The sequence below is a fragment of the Carassius gibelio genome, chromosome B17 (assembly GCF_023724105.1).
Source record: "Carassius gibelio isolate Cgi1373 ecotype wild population from Czech Republic chromosome B17, carGib1.2-hapl.c, whole genome shotgun sequence".
NCBI classification, from domain to species: Eukaryota; Metazoa; Chordata; class Actinopteri; order Cypriniformes; family Cyprinidae; genus Carassius; species Carassius gibelio.
Window position 1 is genome coordinate 4,172,058 of NC_068412.1, and position 18,898 is coordinate 4,190,955.

General features: G+C 38.7%; 1 protein-coding gene across 2 annotated transcripts in view; it reads right to left on the bottom strand.

Annotated features, from left to right (window-relative positions):
- ttll5 (tubulin tyrosine ligase-like family, member 5) overlaps window positions 1-18,898 on the bottom strand; it is a 103,297-nt gene that overhangs the window by 21,874 nt on the left and 62,525 nt on the right. The window contains exons 21-27 of one of the 2 annotated variants that reach the window (XM_052579784.1): window positions 16,853-16,970; window positions 15,911-16,057; window positions 15,381-15,475; window positions 15,171-15,292; window positions 13,486-14,043; window positions 13,221-13,408; window positions 7,385-7,503 (exon numbers count right to left, since the gene is read on the bottom strand). In XM_052579784.1, the coding sequence (XP_052435744.1) occupies window positions 7,385-7,503; window positions 13,221-13,408; window positions 13,486-14,043; window positions 15,171-15,292; window positions 15,381-15,475; window positions 15,911-16,057; window positions 16,853-16,970 (1,347 nt within the window). Of the gene's footprint in view, window positions 1-7,384; window positions 7,504-13,220; window positions 13,409-13,485; window positions 14,047-15,170; window positions 15,293-15,380; window positions 15,476-15,910; window positions 16,058-16,852; window positions 16,971-18,898 lie in introns of both variants that reach the window. The other variant, XM_052579783.1, reaches the window with a different exon arrangement.

Sequence of the window (18,898 nt, forward strand, 5' to 3'; positions counted from 1 at the left end):
ATTAAATGTTCATTAGTCATTCAAAGATTTGTTTAAATGATTTATGCCGCGTTTCCACCGCAGGAACTTTACTCAGGAACTAGGGACTTTGGGCTGGTACTTGGTGTGTTTCCACCGCAGGAACCAGGAACTAAATAAAGTTCCGGGTAAAAAAATGCCCCTCAGAAAGTCCCTGCTGCGAGGTGGTACTTTTTCAAAGTTCCGGAACTTTCGGGGGCGGTACTTGGCCGCTAAACATCCTGATTGGTTGAGTTCACGCAGCATTGGTTGAGTTCAACCACCATTTATTCAGATCATTTTCAAAATATTACTGTTACTGTGTCATGAAATGCAATTTTAAAAGTATTTCAGGCGAAAATGTAGTTGTTAAAAACTCAAATCTGTTGTTTATTTATAAAGACAGGTCCTATTTAAAAATGTGTTTCGCCCAAACTCAGAGACGACCTTCTGATATGTGCCGCTGGCTTTGATGTCTCTTTAGTGGTTAAACATAAAATATAATTCGTTTTGGGTAAATCTAACAGCTTATCTTTGGTCTGTATTAAATTTATTTAAATGTTAAAATGAACTAAGTACATTTCTGCAGCTGTTTTTGTTTAAATGAAAACGAAAGGAGGCAGTGGTATTTGATATCCTATTTCGTTTTATTGTAAATATACAGAGAGGAAAATTGCAGTAGCCATTGCCAGCTGACTGAAGTTATCAAGTACACTGCTGTTTGCAGATTTACCGGATTTGTGTCATCACGGACATCACACTCCCGAGACGAATGCACAAAGTCCGCACTACCGAGGATGCAGGTCCAAAATCAGCGTACTATAGTATTGAGAAACGCGCACAAACCTACGTCACGAGTATATTTGCCTAATCTCTCCGGTACTGGAAACGCAGAAAGCAACAGGTATAGGGGGAAAAAAGTTCCTGGGAAAAATTTCCTGGTACAAATGTTCCGGGTAATTTCGGTGGAAACGCGGCAATAAATGCGTATTTGCTTAATGCTGATGGCAAACGAGAAAATATTATAATGTTTGCCTTTCTATTACCAATAGGCCTAATATAAAATAAATCGTTATAGTACCTTCTGTATAAATTAATTCCTTGGTTTAACCGTTCTATCTGATTATTAGACAGACTTATATCTGTATTAGACAGACCTGTTAACAACGACAAACAAGAGAGAGAGTGTGAGTACTGTAGGCTCAGGTGCTGTTGCTCTCAGTGGTGTCAAAATAAAAGTCCCGCCTCAAACACATCAAAACTAATCGGCAAATGCCGATATTTGAAAAATGCTAAATATCAGCCGATATATCGGTCAACCACTAATTCTTATGACATAAATTGTTTATTATGATAATAACAAATAAAGACAACGTTTATAAATTTGAAGCCTAAATGACATAAGTAAAAATTAACTATGCCACGGTCATGTGACTTCAACATCATAACCATTAAACTTCAACAACTCTGTCTTTATTTTAAAACAAATATTTCCCGAAAGCTTGATTTAGAATAGTTTGCAAGAGTATGATTATAAACACAACAATGCCTTGAAAGCGACTAGTTAGTATGAAGAAAAATTAGGAAGGTTGTGTAGGAATCTCTGTAGTCCCATTTAGACACTTGTTATCAGCTGCCTTTTTCAACATACAATGTAGGTATTACTGATGTATTTTATATTTTAGAATACATCTTGACAATATCTTGATTTTGTGTTCGTCACTTATTTCAGAAATTTTACTAAAAACTCAATGACAAAAAAATAAATAAACCCTGTATCATCACTTAAGTCAGTGAATGAATCTGTCACCTCCTGACACTCAATTGAGTGATTCTGATCCTCATACACTTCTGCAGTGGTTAATATATACATTAGGATTGTGTGTAAAAGTGTAAAGGCCGTCAGCAGAAGTAATCTTGAAATACTACAGTCGAGAAGAGGAGCTAAGAGTCGATTCAGCACTATCCACATTCTTCCAGCCTGTGACACAATCCAAAACCTAAATATTCAATAATTGTGACATTCCATTACCAGTCTAAACCACAACTATTATTATCATCATCATCTGCAAGTGGTACCAATAACTCACTGGAAATGAATCTCGACCGACGCCAAGAAAAGAGGCAGTTGAAACAGTCGTCCAAGTGGAACTAAAATCACCCAAATATTTCAGGCTTACGACAACGCTGCCACATACCTAATGTGAAAAATAACAACCCAAAGCTCAAGCGCTCAGCTGCAGGATTCGGCACACTCTTCATTAGCATCAGACTAAACGTTGCAATGCAGTGAGGGAAAAGCTGGTAAGGAGGACAATGGCTTGGAAGTGCTGATCCAGCATACCTGGCAGTTCCTGGCTAGCACAACTTCAAAGCTCCCTGCTTCTCTTTGAAAGCCATTACGCCTAACCCCCTTGGCTTCGACAACAGCATACTTAACGGCTTCAGCATGTTTGGCACAGACCACTGGCCCCAAAATCTTGGACGTGGAGGAGGTGCTCAAAAAAGCCCCCAAACATTAAAGGCAGCAAGAAAGGGCTGAGCAGTATATCAAGAGATATTACGGTGCACTATTAAACAAGCATTCATTTGAGATTCTCCACAATGTGCAGGCCAAGTACGAGGTGAAGGATAACGGCAGATGAATTCACTTCAGTTTTTGTGTAATTCGGTGCGTAGCACACAGTAGCCGGCGGAAAGTTCCAGCCAGATGCTTAACAAATGGGATGCCACGTTTTGACCAGGAATAAAATCTCCCGCTGCAAACAAAAGGCAACTGTTCTTCCCCAACGCTATTATGATTAATTGGCAATTAATCTCAGTGGAAAAGACTTTAGCAGGAGAGATGAATCCTTGTCTAACATCTTTTCCACCCTCCACCAATTTGCAGTCGATGTAATGGAAAAAGTCCTAATATTAGAGATGAGCTCCACTCATAAATATGAGCCCTGACATACTGAAGCAAAGCAGCGATAAAACAAATGCAGCCATCACAAAGAGAACGCTGGTATAAGTGACTGTCTGCTTTAGATATCAACATAAACCATACGCCGGCTACTCTTACAGATTCTATATAATGCCAGCGCTTTCTTTTGTGGAAATAAAAACATTTTAGAAAGGGGAAAAAGCCAGACATTCCAGGAATTCCCTGATAGTTCCATACATAAGGAAGGGCTGGACTGGAAAAACAGTGGGGGGAGATCAGGGCCAATGTGTCTGAGACATTGTCACTCGCATATCACTGTAAAAATACAGGAGAAACAGCATGTACATAACCCTTCCACTGCGAGGCCTGGAGAAATGGCAGTCTCATGTGCGTTCATACTGCTGTGAGAGCAGAGCTCAGAAACTCTCATAATATATCACTTGTACTTGGGCCACAGAGGGGAATCTGGGAGACGCTCTTCTGTTTTTACCCTCATGACTTGGTCTACCACAGGATCAAACTCTCTGCCAAGCTTAACACGTATGTGCTCTCACACAGAGGGCAAGCAAAACAGTGGATGATTTCAGCAACGCTGCTCTAGAATGCACACTACAGATCACTGAGATAGTTTGGAATACTTCTGTAAACACAACGTTTCAACTAATTTTAGACTCTATGCTTTCTTCAAAGATTCTTCAGAGGCTGCTACTGGCCTGTAAGTTTTATCACCCCTGACCGATTTGGCCAACATCAGCTAAGCACCTATAAAAATCTACAAAGGTGATCACACCCAAAAAGTTTACAGAATGCTAATTCACCCTTTTACAGAGCACTCTGAACTCAGGGTCTTCTGGATCTTTGGCAGAAAAAAGAATAACAGACCGACAATTGAATACCAGAGGAACACAGTGGCCTTTTCTAACTACACCATTTCTTTGTCTTACACTGTCGATATTGTATAAGCATATGAAGTACTAAAAATTCAATAAAGTTCAATAAATACACTAAAGCTGTTTATCTTTTGTCTTGATCACTTATTTATCACATTTCTTTGTTCTTTGATCACTTTTGGTTTCTTTGTTTAATAACATAAATCAATAAACTGCACATTATTTTATTCAGTCCCTCACAAATTGTTCAATTTCCCATTGTTAAGGCTTTAATTCACTTTAAACAACTAATCAGTGTGACTTAAGGCCTGTTTACACCAATGATGATAAATATAAAGATGACTATAAAGATACAGTCCATACCACATCTATAACGATAAAGGCACAGAGAAACAACATGATTGGAATCACTTTCAGAATTATTTCTTCCAGCTGATGAACGTTACAAACACTGACAGCTAATCAGAATCCATCCTGCTATCATGAGCTCAAGAATTTAAAGTGACATGTGCATGCGCTCATAATAAACAGATGATATTATTCGCTGATGTGGACGCTAATAACATCTTTATAGTTATGGTCCTTAGTGTGAACAGGGCTTTAGGGATGTAAATGGCATAAAGAGCATGTTAAGTTCAGCAAATTTGGTGCCAAAATGTCCTCTCTTTCAAAATGTTTATTTGGGTTGCACAATAAATTGCACGCGATGGTAAAGTGCATCTTGTCAGTAAAGCCGGTTCTGTAATCAGTAGTAAATCTCTATCACGTGCTTTCAGATGGAGCAGCATTTACTACACAGATCCGTATTTCACTGACAAGCTACTCAAAACTATTGCAGACGATATCATCGATATTATACATCAATATTATGAAATTGGGCTGCGATAATAAAGTTGTCTGCGTAGCTTCTCAATGAATTATGGCTCTATCTAGTAAACCCTGCTCCTTCTGAAAGCACATGAAAATACCACATTTAATAACATGTTTTTACACTAAACTCATTTCAAAACATCAGTCAAGTGTTTGAAGTAAATCCTTCTGTGAGATGATGTGGCTTCTTACACAGAATAAGGCACAGAACATATTTCATAGTATTCTATAGTATTCTATGATAAAGGCATTGCATTATTACATACTTTATTATAAGTGTATGATATATATTGTTGTAGTTGTGTGTTTATTAGTCATGTTGAATCAATAAAAGCAGTTAAATCTTCTGTTTATTCAGCTGCAGTGATAGGGATTTCCTGGATTTCTTCTGCAGGGTGTATTTTGAGTTTCTGTGCGAGAGCGCCCTCTGCCCTTCGGATGGAGATTTACTACTGATCACAGAACTGTGCTTCACTGACGAGATACGCGGAGCTTTTGACTAATTTCAATTGCATTTTGTCATTTATAAAATATAGTCAGCAGATAAGAGTTTAACTGAAATTAAAATTACTTTGTGCACTAAAAAAAAAATAAAAAAAATAAATAAATAAATATGCAGCAAACCTTCAGCCACACCATTGTAGGATCGGATTGATACCACATTTTTGACATTGATACATTATCAGAATCTAATACCTAGTATGTCAATAATAAATCAATAGCACAGATGATAAGTAGCCTAAAAGATAACAGTTTTATCAAGAACACTGGATGCAACTCTACAGTAACAGACAGCAGTAGGATTATTAGATGAATTAATAAAGTGAGGACACATAAGAGACAGAGTGCAGGTTTCTGGAAGTGTAGTGGTTTGAATCACATGTAACTTACCTTTCTTAATGTATTATAGTATTAATAACACTACTGCCTTCTGTAGAGCAGTTTTTGCTGAATTGAACTCCTTTTTTAATTGATAAACTTTGCAACATTGACACTGTTCCTCAACTATATGCATTGATACTATATTTTAAATTGTTCTCTGATGTACCCAGGGTATGTATGTGAAGTTTTATCTCAAAATACCACACAGAAGATTTTTTATAACTTGTTGAAGTGCCAAAACAATCTTATATTTGTGTTTGTCCCCTTTAAATGTAAATGAGCTGCTACTCCTGCCTCTCTGTTCAGATGAGTGCGGAGCTCAGTGTTGCCAAGTCTGATATTTTCCGGTGGGTTTAAGTAACTCCAATTATGTAATATTTAGCCCCTAAATCATCATTCTGGTAAATCACGATCATTCTGGTAGCATATGAAGGCAGCATTAGTGAAAACAGGCAGAGACAAAATTAGCTATACAGTGAGCAAAGACGATCTTTTGGAAAGCAAAACATGATGGGTGATGCTTTCTTTGCACAACTCCAGCGATGAACTGACCCTCGTCTGTGAGGCAGTCTGGTGTAAAATGTTAGCACAAATATATAGGACTTTTCAAGGGTTTTTTTCGGCACATTTTCTTTAAATGAAAGATAAAGTTAACCACCATGTCCTCTTTGGTGCTGACATTGTACCTCCAGCAGCTACAGCAAGAGAACAGTAATGACGGACCGCTGCTTCACACTCAGGGCGGGGTTTATGCTAATAGTGCAGCGAGTGTCACAAATGGGCGGGGCTTTTACCAACTGTCATCATAGAAGTGAGAAACCTAGAACTGCTCGTGTGGAGAAACTGTTTATGAATTATTGGGATAATAACAATGAGTGGCATTTTAACATTATAGGTTGGTTGTTTTCACACACTGCGGCCACACAACTGTGTTCAAACACCTTATAAAAGTGATTTTTCCATTTTGTACTTTTAAAACAACACTGAACGGAGCTGAGCTGAATAATGACACTACCGTGAGACTAGGCTGCACTGAAACAAATCACCTTACCTGAGGGTGTACTCACACTAGCCAGTTTGAACCGTGCCCGAGTGCGTTTGACCACCAAAGCGCGGTTCGTTTGACTAGTGTGAGTGCTCCGAATCGTGCCCGGGCGAGGCTCGATTAGCCGGCCCTGGCCCGCTTGGTAGAGGTGGGCCAGGGCACGGTTCAGTTGGACTCGGGCGCGGTTCGCATGCAGTGTGAGCGCTAACCGTGCCAGAGCACGGATAAGGACGCGTTGCGTCACGGTTTTGCGACGCTCCAAAACCAACATGGCAGGGAAAGGGTCGCTTTGGTCTACGGCAGAGGTGCAAAACGCATAAAAAACTAAAAACTGCAAAGTCCTTGCTGCACTTCAGCTGGTACCTTGCAAACATCCTCATACGAGCAGCACGATTACGTGAAAATGTTCGCGCCACTAAGGCGACACATCTGTTTAACAACAGGCTGTGGACCAAACAACACAAAATTATCCACAAAGAAAACAGAGCGATGCACTCCATTGTGTTTAGAGAGCGCCGCTCTTCCTGTTTATCCCGAAACCATCGCACCATAATGACGTAAGCGTGCTCCGGCACGAATGCTGAAACGCTATATGTGAGTGCAGGCCAGAGGGGGAGTGGGGAGGGGGGACAATCGTACTCGGGCCCGGTTCATGGCAACCGTGCCTAGTGTGAGTACACCCTGAATTCACTGAGATGTGAGCAACACGACAGAAATGGCCCAAAAGTCCAGACTGATCACAGTGTCTGTGGGTGTGAGTGCACAAACACTTACCCAGAGTTCCCAGCGGTCGTGTCTGTATGCATCGCTCTCACAGGTGCGTGCCGGACCCCAGGACCCAACGTGAGACCTCCTCTGCTGAAGAGCCCATTGGCCAGATTCAGATTCGTCAGCTGGTGGGAAAGAACAATCATCTATTCTTACAAAATGATCATACAATGATTCGTGATTCTTATAGAAACAGGTCTGTGTTTGTCTAAAACACTAGATATCCAGTGTTGGGGAAAGTTCATTTTAAAAGTAATGCATTACAATAAAAAAGTAACAAATGACATTACTTTTTAAGGAAAGTAATGTGTTATGTTACTTTTGCATTTGTTGCATTCAGCTGAGCTTAGTTGTTTAATGTAAAAAAGTCCTTTCACATAAAAATTTTTACATTTGTAATATTCCAGGCCTGAAAAACATAATAATTCCATTAAAAAAATCAAATTCTGGTCACACTCGGCTCTAAAATATGTGTTTGGCTAGAAATTGTTAATTTTTTATGTATACAAATTGACTAAAATAATTTAGTTACATTTAAGTCTATATAACTCTAATTAAAATCCCTTTGTAATACATTTTACATTTCCAGTAAATAAAATAAAAAATAAATAATCACTTTTTTTCATGATCAACTCTAAACTAGCCATAAATTAACTGGCTAGATATTGCTATTATTTTAGGCAAATGGATGGTCTATAATTCATTTTAAATGTAGATCTATATTAATTTTTGCATATATCACTTTAGCTGTCAGCTACATGTCTTCCCACGGATCACTCTTGAGCAGAATAAGCTGTAAAGTGGACCAGATTTTTTTGCAGTCATAATGTTTTCTATTAAAACCACTGTTGCCATGACACTAGTGCAAAATTAAGTGCAGATCCAGACTGACCTAAAACCCCACTGCCCTAGTTCGAGCTGCACATGAAAGGCCTTTATTTCTGGGCTGATGTGTTTGTTTGAGTGGCCTGTGGATGGTGTGCTGTGCTGTGGTCAGGCCGGGTGAACGGGAAATGTCAAGCATTCCTCACAGGCAGGTGTTTAAATGAATGCAAGACCTCACTGAAGGAGTTCGCTTTGAAACATGGCCTGATCTGCCCTCCTGTCAGCAGATATGAAACAGCACATTATCTGAACATGTTTCTTGAGCTCTTGAGATGTTTCTTACAGTAGTGAAGATCCAGATGAAGACTGATTGTGCAGTGTTTCATTTATCCCTCGGTGTCTGCAGTGCAGAAAAACTACTGAGCTTGTGGTTTGGGGGAATTCTTACTGTAACCCAGTGCTTAATTTTCCACCTGGCATTCTCATGAATAGAGTTCAAATGGTGTTGCAATATGTTTTTGTTCTGCATACATTCCAGTAAAGGGAAAAAACAGCATGTTCCTTTGGGGAGAGGATGATTACAGTTTCTAAGTCTGGACTCAGACTTTATACTTACACTTATCAGTGTGGATGCTGGTGTTTGTCCACTTGTACTCGTTCTGTCTCTCTGGCCTCTGACTCATGTAGTCATGTTGTGTTCATGTATATTGTGCTTGTTTGGTTTCTTTTGTTCAACTGATATTTTCTTCTATCATTAATATATAACAATATATTATCATTAATATAAATATAATTCATCTCTGTTGTCTTTGTAAACATATCAAGTAGGGCTGGATAATTAACTGAAGTAAAACTGAACTCGCATCATTAGTGTGATTATCAAATAACAAATCAAGCACAGCGTGAAGCGCAGCTCTGTGTTCATTAACACGTGAGCAGCTCATGATCCGCCGGTGTTTGTTAGCATCTCAGTGACTCGATTCACAATAAATAAACCATGTGAGCTCCAACAACATCTGCTCTGAGTCTGAGATGCTTTAGGGTGCCTTTGGGAATGAAACATGCACCAACCATCTTCACAAACTTTTAGTGAGAAACATTTATAAACAAAAGAAAAGCTTTCAGGACTCTGCAAAAGCTTGACTGTTTTTACTACATCATTATTATATTATTTTTCATAAATACGGTTTTATTTTTATTTTACAGTGAAATATTAATATCTTTTTTTTGTTTAATATTCACATTTAGTGATAATGATATTCATAATAAAAATGATACGAGTATTTACATTGATATTTTAATATCGATATACGATCCCCCAAATCATTGCATCTCTATTCTTAAAGGGGGGGTGAAATGCTATTTCATGCATACTGAGTTTTTTACACTGTTAAAGAGTTGGATTCCCATGCTAAACATGGACAAAGTTTCAAAAATTAAGTTGTACATTTGAAGGAGTATTTTTGTTCCAAAAAAAACCTCTTCCGGTTTGTCACAAGTTTCGGAAAGTTTTTTTCGAGTATGGCTCTGTGTGACGTTAGATGGAGCGGAATTTCCTTATATGGGTCCTGAGGCACTTCTGCCGGAAGAGTGCGCGCTCCCGTATAGCAGAGCACTGAGAGCACAACAGACTTCACTGATCAGAGCGAGAGCGTCACGAAATGTCACAAAAGAAGTGTGTTTTTGGTTGCCAGGGCAAGACAACCCTGCACAGATTACCAAAAGAGAAACAGCGTTAAGGGACCAGTGGATGGAGTTTATTTTTACAGAGCATCAACGGAGTTGTGCAGGTGTTTTTGTTTGTTCCCTGCATTTCGGATTGCACATCGTTTATTTCTTAAGGATAATGCAGTCCCAACGGAAAAGGGTCACGATCGTGTGTTGGAACCACATGCGGTGAGTAAAACTGCTTCAAATATCTCTGTGTTGTTAACTTAGCTATCAGCTGTAAGCACATCAAGTAAACAACATGCGATGTTGTCATCAAACTGCACTTTCCACATCTACAGCTTAAAAAAAAAAAAAAAAGACGACACAAAGTGGACCTTAGTCATTTTCCAAAACCGCTAAGCAAATATATACAGTTTCAGTACATACCACATAGCATACCGCCTTTGCTGATGCTGCTCTTGTTAAATTTCAGCCTCTGGATCTGTGTCACAGCTTCCACATGCTCTCAACTCAAAAGCCTACTGGCGCTCGTGATTCTTTAGCTCCGCCCACATGTCACGCCTCTAGGCGCTCGTGTTTTTCCGGGAAAAATCGGTACAGACTATCTTTCTCTTATAAATATAATAAAAATAAAGACTTTTTGGAGTTATGAATGATGCAGTACTACTCTATAGGTACTCAAGATTAACAGGAGATTGAGTGAAAACGAGCATTTCACCCCCCCTTTAAGGCATATTTTGGCATCTCCTTACCTCAAGTAGTCTAAAACTGTCTAAAAGAATTGTAAAACTATGAGGTTATTCCATTAATAATGATTAGTATGCATGGTGAATGAATTACTGTATGCCCTCACTCTCCTGGACAGAAGGAACCGCGGCAGAAAGAGCTTGAAGCAATGTGAAGATTGCAGTGTTGAACTACATCTATATTTGGAGCTAAATGGTGCGAGGTGAACAATAATGTTATGTTGGGTTATGATGAGGGTTTGTGCTAATGATGCGTGCTGAGGCTGAAAAGTTCTTTATGAAAGCCTACGTGTGGGCGACTGGCAGAGGTCACGAGAGACGAAACCACCTGAGGCTTCTCAGACTGTACTTTCCCTCTATAATTTAAAGCATTTCCTTCTATAATTATCACTACGGTCACTTTTCTTGCCTTTTTCATACCTCGGACTGTCATTATAAAGTCAGAACAATGCTATTGTCAACCTGCTCTTTTTCTAGAAGAAAAGGCTCCAATTGCTAGATTTTCACTCATTTAAGCAGCAGTTACCGGAATGAGGTGTTTAAAATGACTGCTGGAGACGCCAGATTTCCACAGAAAAGAATGCAAGGCTGAAAACGCCAACCATTTCTGGCACTTCATTAAACTATTCCCACAAAATTACATCTAAATCAGGAAATGTTACTGCCAATTAACAGAATGTTCCACTGCCTTTAAAATGATAATGCAAAACATCATAACCAGAGTCCGTCTCTTATACAGAACAGAGGTGGTACCATTATATATTTTTGTGAAGCGTCATGTAGTTCCAGACATTTGATTTAGCCAGAAAACACAATTTCAGTCTGATGGTGTATTTGTTCAAGCGATTAAGCTGTAGGCCGAGAGGGAAAGACGTGACACGAGTGAACTCACAGTAAACTAAAGTAAACACCTTCTAGAGTTACAGCGTTCAGTAACATGAGTGTCAGGGAATCTGTGTGGTCCGTCTCATCTCAAACACTTCAGGTATTCAGCAACAGAACGGATCCCACCCCTGCACTTGGTGCCAATCCCTAACATTCTTTTATTTATAAGAATCAATTACTGCGGGGGAAACGGGCTGCTTGTTAAACCTGAACAGAGAGCGTCTGATAATGAGACCACACAGAGAGTGTATCGCGCTCCTCACAGACTCCAGCTTCATGCTGTGTGCTCCGGCGGATGCATGAGAGACAGCTACTGAGAGCTCTTCAGTCAACCTATCTGCCTCTACAGTAAACACTTGAGGCAAACCTATGACAATGATGTACTGCAACAGCGTCTTTGAAGCCCAGTGACGTGAACAAACTCACTCTCAAACTACTTAAATATTTGTGTATTTTGTTTTAGATTTCTTCATCACATGATTCACAGGACTAAAGCCATTAAACCATTTTTTAACCTTTGTCTTTTTGTCTTTAAATCAATCTTTGTAATGCTGTGTTTCACCTGGTTTGGTTTGGTTCATGGCTTGAAAACAGAGACATTAAATATGATGGGAAAGGTAAATGGGAAAAAATAGTTTCAGAAAGGCAATTATTCATAAATTTAAAAATAAACCAAACACTTGCTAAATGCCAGCTACCCAAATTAATCTCGAAAGATGATTCCCTGCCCCTGTGTTCATTAAGATTTGTAAAATATTTTAAAGAAATGTAAAAAAAATAAAATTGTTTACCAAGGCTTCATCTATTTGAACAAAAATACAGTAAAAACACTAATATTGTGAAATATCCTTACAGTTTAAAAACAGCTGGATATATGAAGATTTAATTTGCAAAAACAGATACTTTTTTAAAATAAAGAAACAGCTAACTAATTAAACACCAATGATAACATAATTAAAAAAACATGATTTTTGAAAATAAAAAATACAGAGTTATCTGTTTTTGCAAATAAACTTCATATGTTAAAGTGTAATTTATTCATGTGACATAAAGCTGTATTTTCAGCACCATTCCTCCAGTCTTCAGTGTCACATGATCTTCAGAAATCAGATTACCGTATTTTCCAGACTATAAGTCACACTGTTTTTCATAGTTTGGCTGGTCCTGAGACTTAGTCAGGTGCGACTTATTTATCAAAATTAATTTGACATGAACCAAGAGAAATGAACTAACAGAAAACGTTACCGTCTACAGTCGCGAGAGGGTGTAGACGGTAATGTTTTCTCTTGGTTCTGAATAAATGCGACTTATAGTCCAGTGCGACTTATATGTTTTTTTCCCTATCATGACGTATTTTTGGACTGATGCGACTTATACTCAGGTGCGACTTATAGTCCGAAAAATACGGTAATGATGATTTACTCAACAAACATTTCTGGTTATTATCAATGTTAAAAACAGTAATATTTTTGTGGAAACTGTCCTACATTTTATTTTTCAGGATTCACAGATGAATACAAAGTTCAAAAGAACAGCATTTATTTGAAATATAAATCTTTTGCATGATCTGAATATGAATTTGTTCTTACTAATTAAACGTACAAACTTCCTTTCTTAAAACATCTGACAGACGCTGTTAAATGTCTAGCTCAGACAGTCCAAATGAAGAGTGTTCAGGCTGTGATGCTGTGTGTGATGTGTAAGTGGTGACTCACGTGTTGTGTGAGGAGGCTGATGTGACTGGACGTGCTGTACTGACGAGCCGCCTGTTTCTCCACTAGTTTGCGCAGAGCAGACACGATGGCCAGCTGGTTGGACTGAGCCTGGGCCGACAGAGGGTCCGTCTCTTTCAGCAAACCAGCAGATCCAGGTCTGGACTTACTCAGACTGGGCTTCTGACTGACTGTGAAGCAGAGCAGAGACAAACGGGAAATAAACCTAATCTTTTAAAAGGTTATCAGTTTAAAGTAGTCAGATTACCGTGTCCTGCGGAGGACGGCCGTGCTGATCTCTGGACGGCTCTGGGTAGGACACCGGTGGGATGGACCGGTCGAGGTGTTGCAGCAGGAGATTGGCTGCGTGCGGAGGCCCAGGTGACACACACAGACGAGCTGCTGGCCAGTGGATGTGGCGGCGGCTGGACGTACGGCGGCGGGAGGCAGTGCTGTAAGACGATGTGTTCACACTCCAGAGCTGCAGCGTTCGGATGATCACTGCCTGATTTACACACAGCTCTCTTGTTTCTGACAGCAGAGGTTCGAGTCTTGTTTGGTATATCTCTTGATTCGCTCTCTGCCGCAGCCGAAGGATCGGGCAGCACTTCAATAACGGCGCAGTCTCCACTTTGGCTTTTCCTCTGGATGTGTCCATTTGGTAATGAGTTGCATTTGGTTTTGTTACCATGTTTAGTTGCACTACAGTTTTCTGTGCTTTGGGTTAATTTACTTTGGCCCTGGTTTCCGGTTTGAGCAGTACGGTCTTTGTGTTGGATCTCTGCATTCTCTAAACCATCAGAGGCGTCCGTGTTGATGCACGCAGCTGCTTCAAGAAAGAGCAAATACATGAGTTTGCTATTATCAGGAAATTATTACAGTACATCCTAAAAAAGACTAACTTCTTTCTGTGTGGGACACAAATTGCCATAGCAGACTCAAATCTATCAACAACATCAACCAAAATTGATCAATTTAGCAAAAACAAAACAAAAAAAACATATGATTAATACTAATAAATAAATAGATTGAAACGATCCTGATCACCCTTTTAAGGTATATTTCAAAATCATGACTGGCTTTACACTGCCTTCTTTTTATAAGATTTTAACATTTTATGAGGAATTGTGTCATATCACTGCACTATTTATTATCATTTAAGCAATCATCAAACACTTTCACAAAGTTAGAATATGTTTAACTATGTTATGTTGGTATAAAGGTCACAATAACAATAGGATTCTGTTTACTTTCATTTATATTTCATGTTCTGAAAAAAAATAGAAATAATGTTTTAACAGAAATTGCTAAATTTCACAAACAATTAGAAAGAAACAATTTTTTAAAGCATGAATGCTGGAATCTGGAGATGCAAGCTTAAGTGAAGGTGTTTCATCTGCCGTGCATCAACAATCAATCACGTTTGGAGAAATCTGACCTGCAGATTAACACAGCCCTGATGTGTTCCACCAACAGAGCGTCTAAACCTCAAAGACTCTTCCAAATTGTTATGAAAGTCTTTCCTTTAGGGTTTACGTTGATTTTTATTCAAGAAAACATCACGTCACCAGGCACAAAAAAGACAAAAACGCCACAAAAGAACCATATAACAGCAGTACATATGCATCTGATTCTTCTGCAGAACACAAAGAATCATAAACTAACCCTTTAATAAAGCAAAACTTTCAGATTTGTTCTGTTACATATAATAATAAAAAAAAACTCTGTCTAAAATACTGAAATTATAAGGAGAGTTTACCCAATTTGAGTCACATCGTTCCAAACCCACAAGACTTTGGTAAAACTTAGAGTAAATGATAACAGACTTTTCATTTTTGGGTGAACTATTCCTGTCAGGCCAGCATCTGTTATTCAAACACTTTTATGACGTGTGCTGTGTCATATTTCATGTGCGGCTGATGAGATGGTGAATAAAACATGAGGAAATCTCACTCTCTCTGTTGTCATCGCTGTTCCTCTGGACTCCGCTGCTGTCACACTTTGTGCCCAGAAACACACTGGCGGACTTGTTCTTCTGCGTGTAGAACGTAAGGACTTCCTCCAAGTCACTTTCACTGGAACAACAAGCAAAATGACCACTGAAAAACATGGCCACTGCATTTGTCCTAGTAAAGCCATGTGCTCTAGATGCATCCCACCGACCTGGCCTCCAGAATAAACTCCTGGAAAACATTGGAGTTGATGCAGCGATCCTCATCCGGAATCTGCTCCAAACTCTCCACCATTTGCTTGGTTTCCTGTGGGTTATTTAAAAAAGTTGACTTAAAGAGGTCATGCATTGCATTTCATTTCTTTTATATTGATCCCTGGAGTCCACTTATAATGTAACAAACCCGGTCATAATGAACTAACTGAAGACTAACTTACTGATGTCTAAGAACACCTAAGCAATCATTTAGCAGCATCCTAGATACTATCCAAAACACTGTAGCAATGACAGCAAGGCATTTCTAATAGTTTTCAAACTACTCGAGGCTTATATAACCATAAAACCTCTGCCAAAATGCCAAAGCAAACTGAACAGGGCCTATAAAAGCTTCAAATGAACCTTCAAACTATTTCAGCTTTGGTCAAGCCAGCATACTCAAAGTAGTTTGTACTGATGAATTGCTGTTTGCTAGTTTTTACTTCTTACTTGATTGTATTCATTATCGGCCTGCTGATCCACAAACCTGGTTATAGAGCTGTATGAAGTTCCCGAGCTGATGGGAGAGGATGCGCTGGCGGTCTGACAGACACAGCAGACGGCTGGGTTCCTCCAGACACATGTCCTGACGCAGGTTACTGCTGGCTCTCTTCAGGAAGCGAACCACCAGCTCCTACAGAATCAACAGCACCCATCCCACACAGTCTTTAGCACTCACGTTAATAGAGTAGCTATAAAACAGACATATTAGACCAGCAGCAAAGGTGCACAGACAATGTTTTCAAACCTCAAATGTTTACGTGTGTGATATACAACTGTGTGCTGCTATTTTGAAGCATACATTTGCATTTATGCATTTAGCAGAGCTTTAGTCAAATTACAAAATTACAAAAACATTTTTATTTGCTTATTAATTATTTGTAAAAAAAAATTGACCATTTTGAAATAAAGAAACGTAGAAACGTTATGGATTCATGCATGTTTATTGAATAAGCATGAACTGATAAAAATGTATGCTTTTAATGCAGTAAAAAAAAAAAAAAAAAGAATCTGTTAAATGAATACTATAAGTGTAAATACCCTCGGAGGGTACTTGAGAAACTGATATCAAAAATGCATTATTTTATTTTGGGTCTGAGCAGCTGCGTTTAACCATGAAATGTAATAATCATAGAAATCAATACTCAGGCAAAATGCATATGCACATTCCACAACATGTCAAAGTGTTGGTACTTTGCTTGCATATTCATGACTCTAAATGAAAAAGAGTCACAAAATATCAAGAAAAACATCATAGGGTATCCAGCATTTCCAAAAACCCAACATTCAGTGTGATTCAAATTGACCCACAACATTAAATGATGTCATTTATGGGGTGAACTAACTTTTTTTTATATCATTTTTAGAGACTTATATTTGTCAGATACTATGTGAAGCAGATATATCAATAAAACCAGACATGGTTTACCATCTGATCGTGCTCCTTCAGTGTCCAGGCCGGGCCCATGTTGGCTCTGCTCTCAGCCAGCAGGCGCAGCTGCACACGGTGCAGGTAAGAGGAGAAGGCCATGCGTGCTTGAACTTTACTGCAGGAGGGAGGGAAAAGCCATGAAATAAGAGAACAGAAAAGAGCAGAAGAAACTAAGAAAGGGCAAAATAAAACCTATTTCCAGTTTATTATGCAGAGGCAACTAAAATTAAGCCTTTTGTAGGTTGATCCCTTTGATAATATAAAACTGTTTGACCAGTATCAGATTATCAGATATTATGTTTTTTTTTTGTTTGTTTGTTATTTTTTTACAAAGTTTCAATTATACACTTCAGCTTTAATTTATCCATCTTGTTAACCTGCTTCATGTTTTTTTGGCACCAATTTGAAGAATTGAGTGTAAATTAGAGCATTCTGGGAAATTAAGTGCTTATTCACTTACAATTAAATTGATGAAGCTTAATGACATAAATGTTTATGTGCATACATTTATTCCAACATGTTTATAGGTCAGAAATAAATGAAAAAATAAAATAAAAAAATCGTTACACCTACACTTAAAGCAGTTATATAAATTTATCTGTAGGAATTAATTGGAGTGAAATTTCAACCTTCAAAGATTTTTGGCTGAAAACACCATTTTATATTATACACAATAAAACACTTTTGCTCTGTAAAGTTTGTGTTTGCATGACATAAGCTGTTATGTAATCATAATCTGTATATATAAAAGTTCTACATCAGTAATTTTTTTTTTCTTTTTAGATTAGATTTACATTTTAAAGTATAATGTATATTAAAGTATATTAAAATAGAACATTTTTCTTTTAAATGGTTATAACACTTTACAATATTACTGTTTTAATGTTTTTTTCTGTTTTAAAAAATGTAGCCTTGATAAGCATAAGAGACTTCTTTAAAAATAATAATTTTTTTTTAAACTTACTGATCCCAAAATTTTGAACGTTAGTGTAAGCATGTGCCAAAATTAAGCATTACACTGATCAAAACAATAATTTTCATAATACACTTGACAAAACATTATCAGAACTTATATGTTATTTTGGTGTAATCAGAAAAATGCATCATAATTCAAATCAGTAATCCAAACTAAATATTCCTACATTTCATTGGCTCTGTACTTGTATTCTTCACAATGACGTCTAGTTACATATGGTAACCCTCGTTCAAGGGGCCAAGGGGAGCATCAATCAGGGAGTATCACTGGTAATGGGTCGATTGCGACGAAGCAAACAAGTCCACCTGTGCCTGGCCAAACCAACTCCAAATCAGCTGAACCATTTGGGGGTGAAGCCTCCACTCGCCCCTGAGCGAGTCCTGTAGCAAGTGGAGATCAGCTACATGACTGAGGTCGCCCAAGATAAGGGTGGCATGCAGAGACCTAAGTATGTGTTGGCTCCAAAGTAAGAGATGGCTAGCGAGTTGTGATATGCGATGGATGTGAACACCAACCTGGTGGTTGATAAAGAGATGTCCTTCCAAGAACTTAAGTTAATGCGACACAACGGTGTGATGTTCACACGTTGTGAGACGTGCTCATCTCGGGACTCGGGTACCAGTGCCAGTGCAGAAGCGATCTCATATGCATCAGTCCCAGTGGCGTGACCGCAGCTGAGGATGCCATATGCCCCAGTAGCATCTGAAAGTTTTAGAGAGGGACCGCTGTTCTCTACTTAAGAGCCCTCAAGCATTTTAGCACCAACTTAGCATGATCCTGAGAAAGGCGTGCAGCCATTGTAACCAAGTCCAATTCTACACCGAAAAAAAGAGACACTCTGCACAGGGGAGAGTTTTCTCTTTTGCCAGTTGACCCAATTTCAGGCTAGGTGAACGAGGACCATGTCCCTGTGTGCACAAACCAATTCTCGTGAGTGAGCTAGGATCAGCCATTTGTCAAGGTAATTGAGAATGTGAATGCCCACTTCCCTGAGAGTGGCAAGGGCAGTCTCCATGATCTTTGTAAAGACACAAGCAAACAGGGATAAACCCGAAAGGCAGAACTGT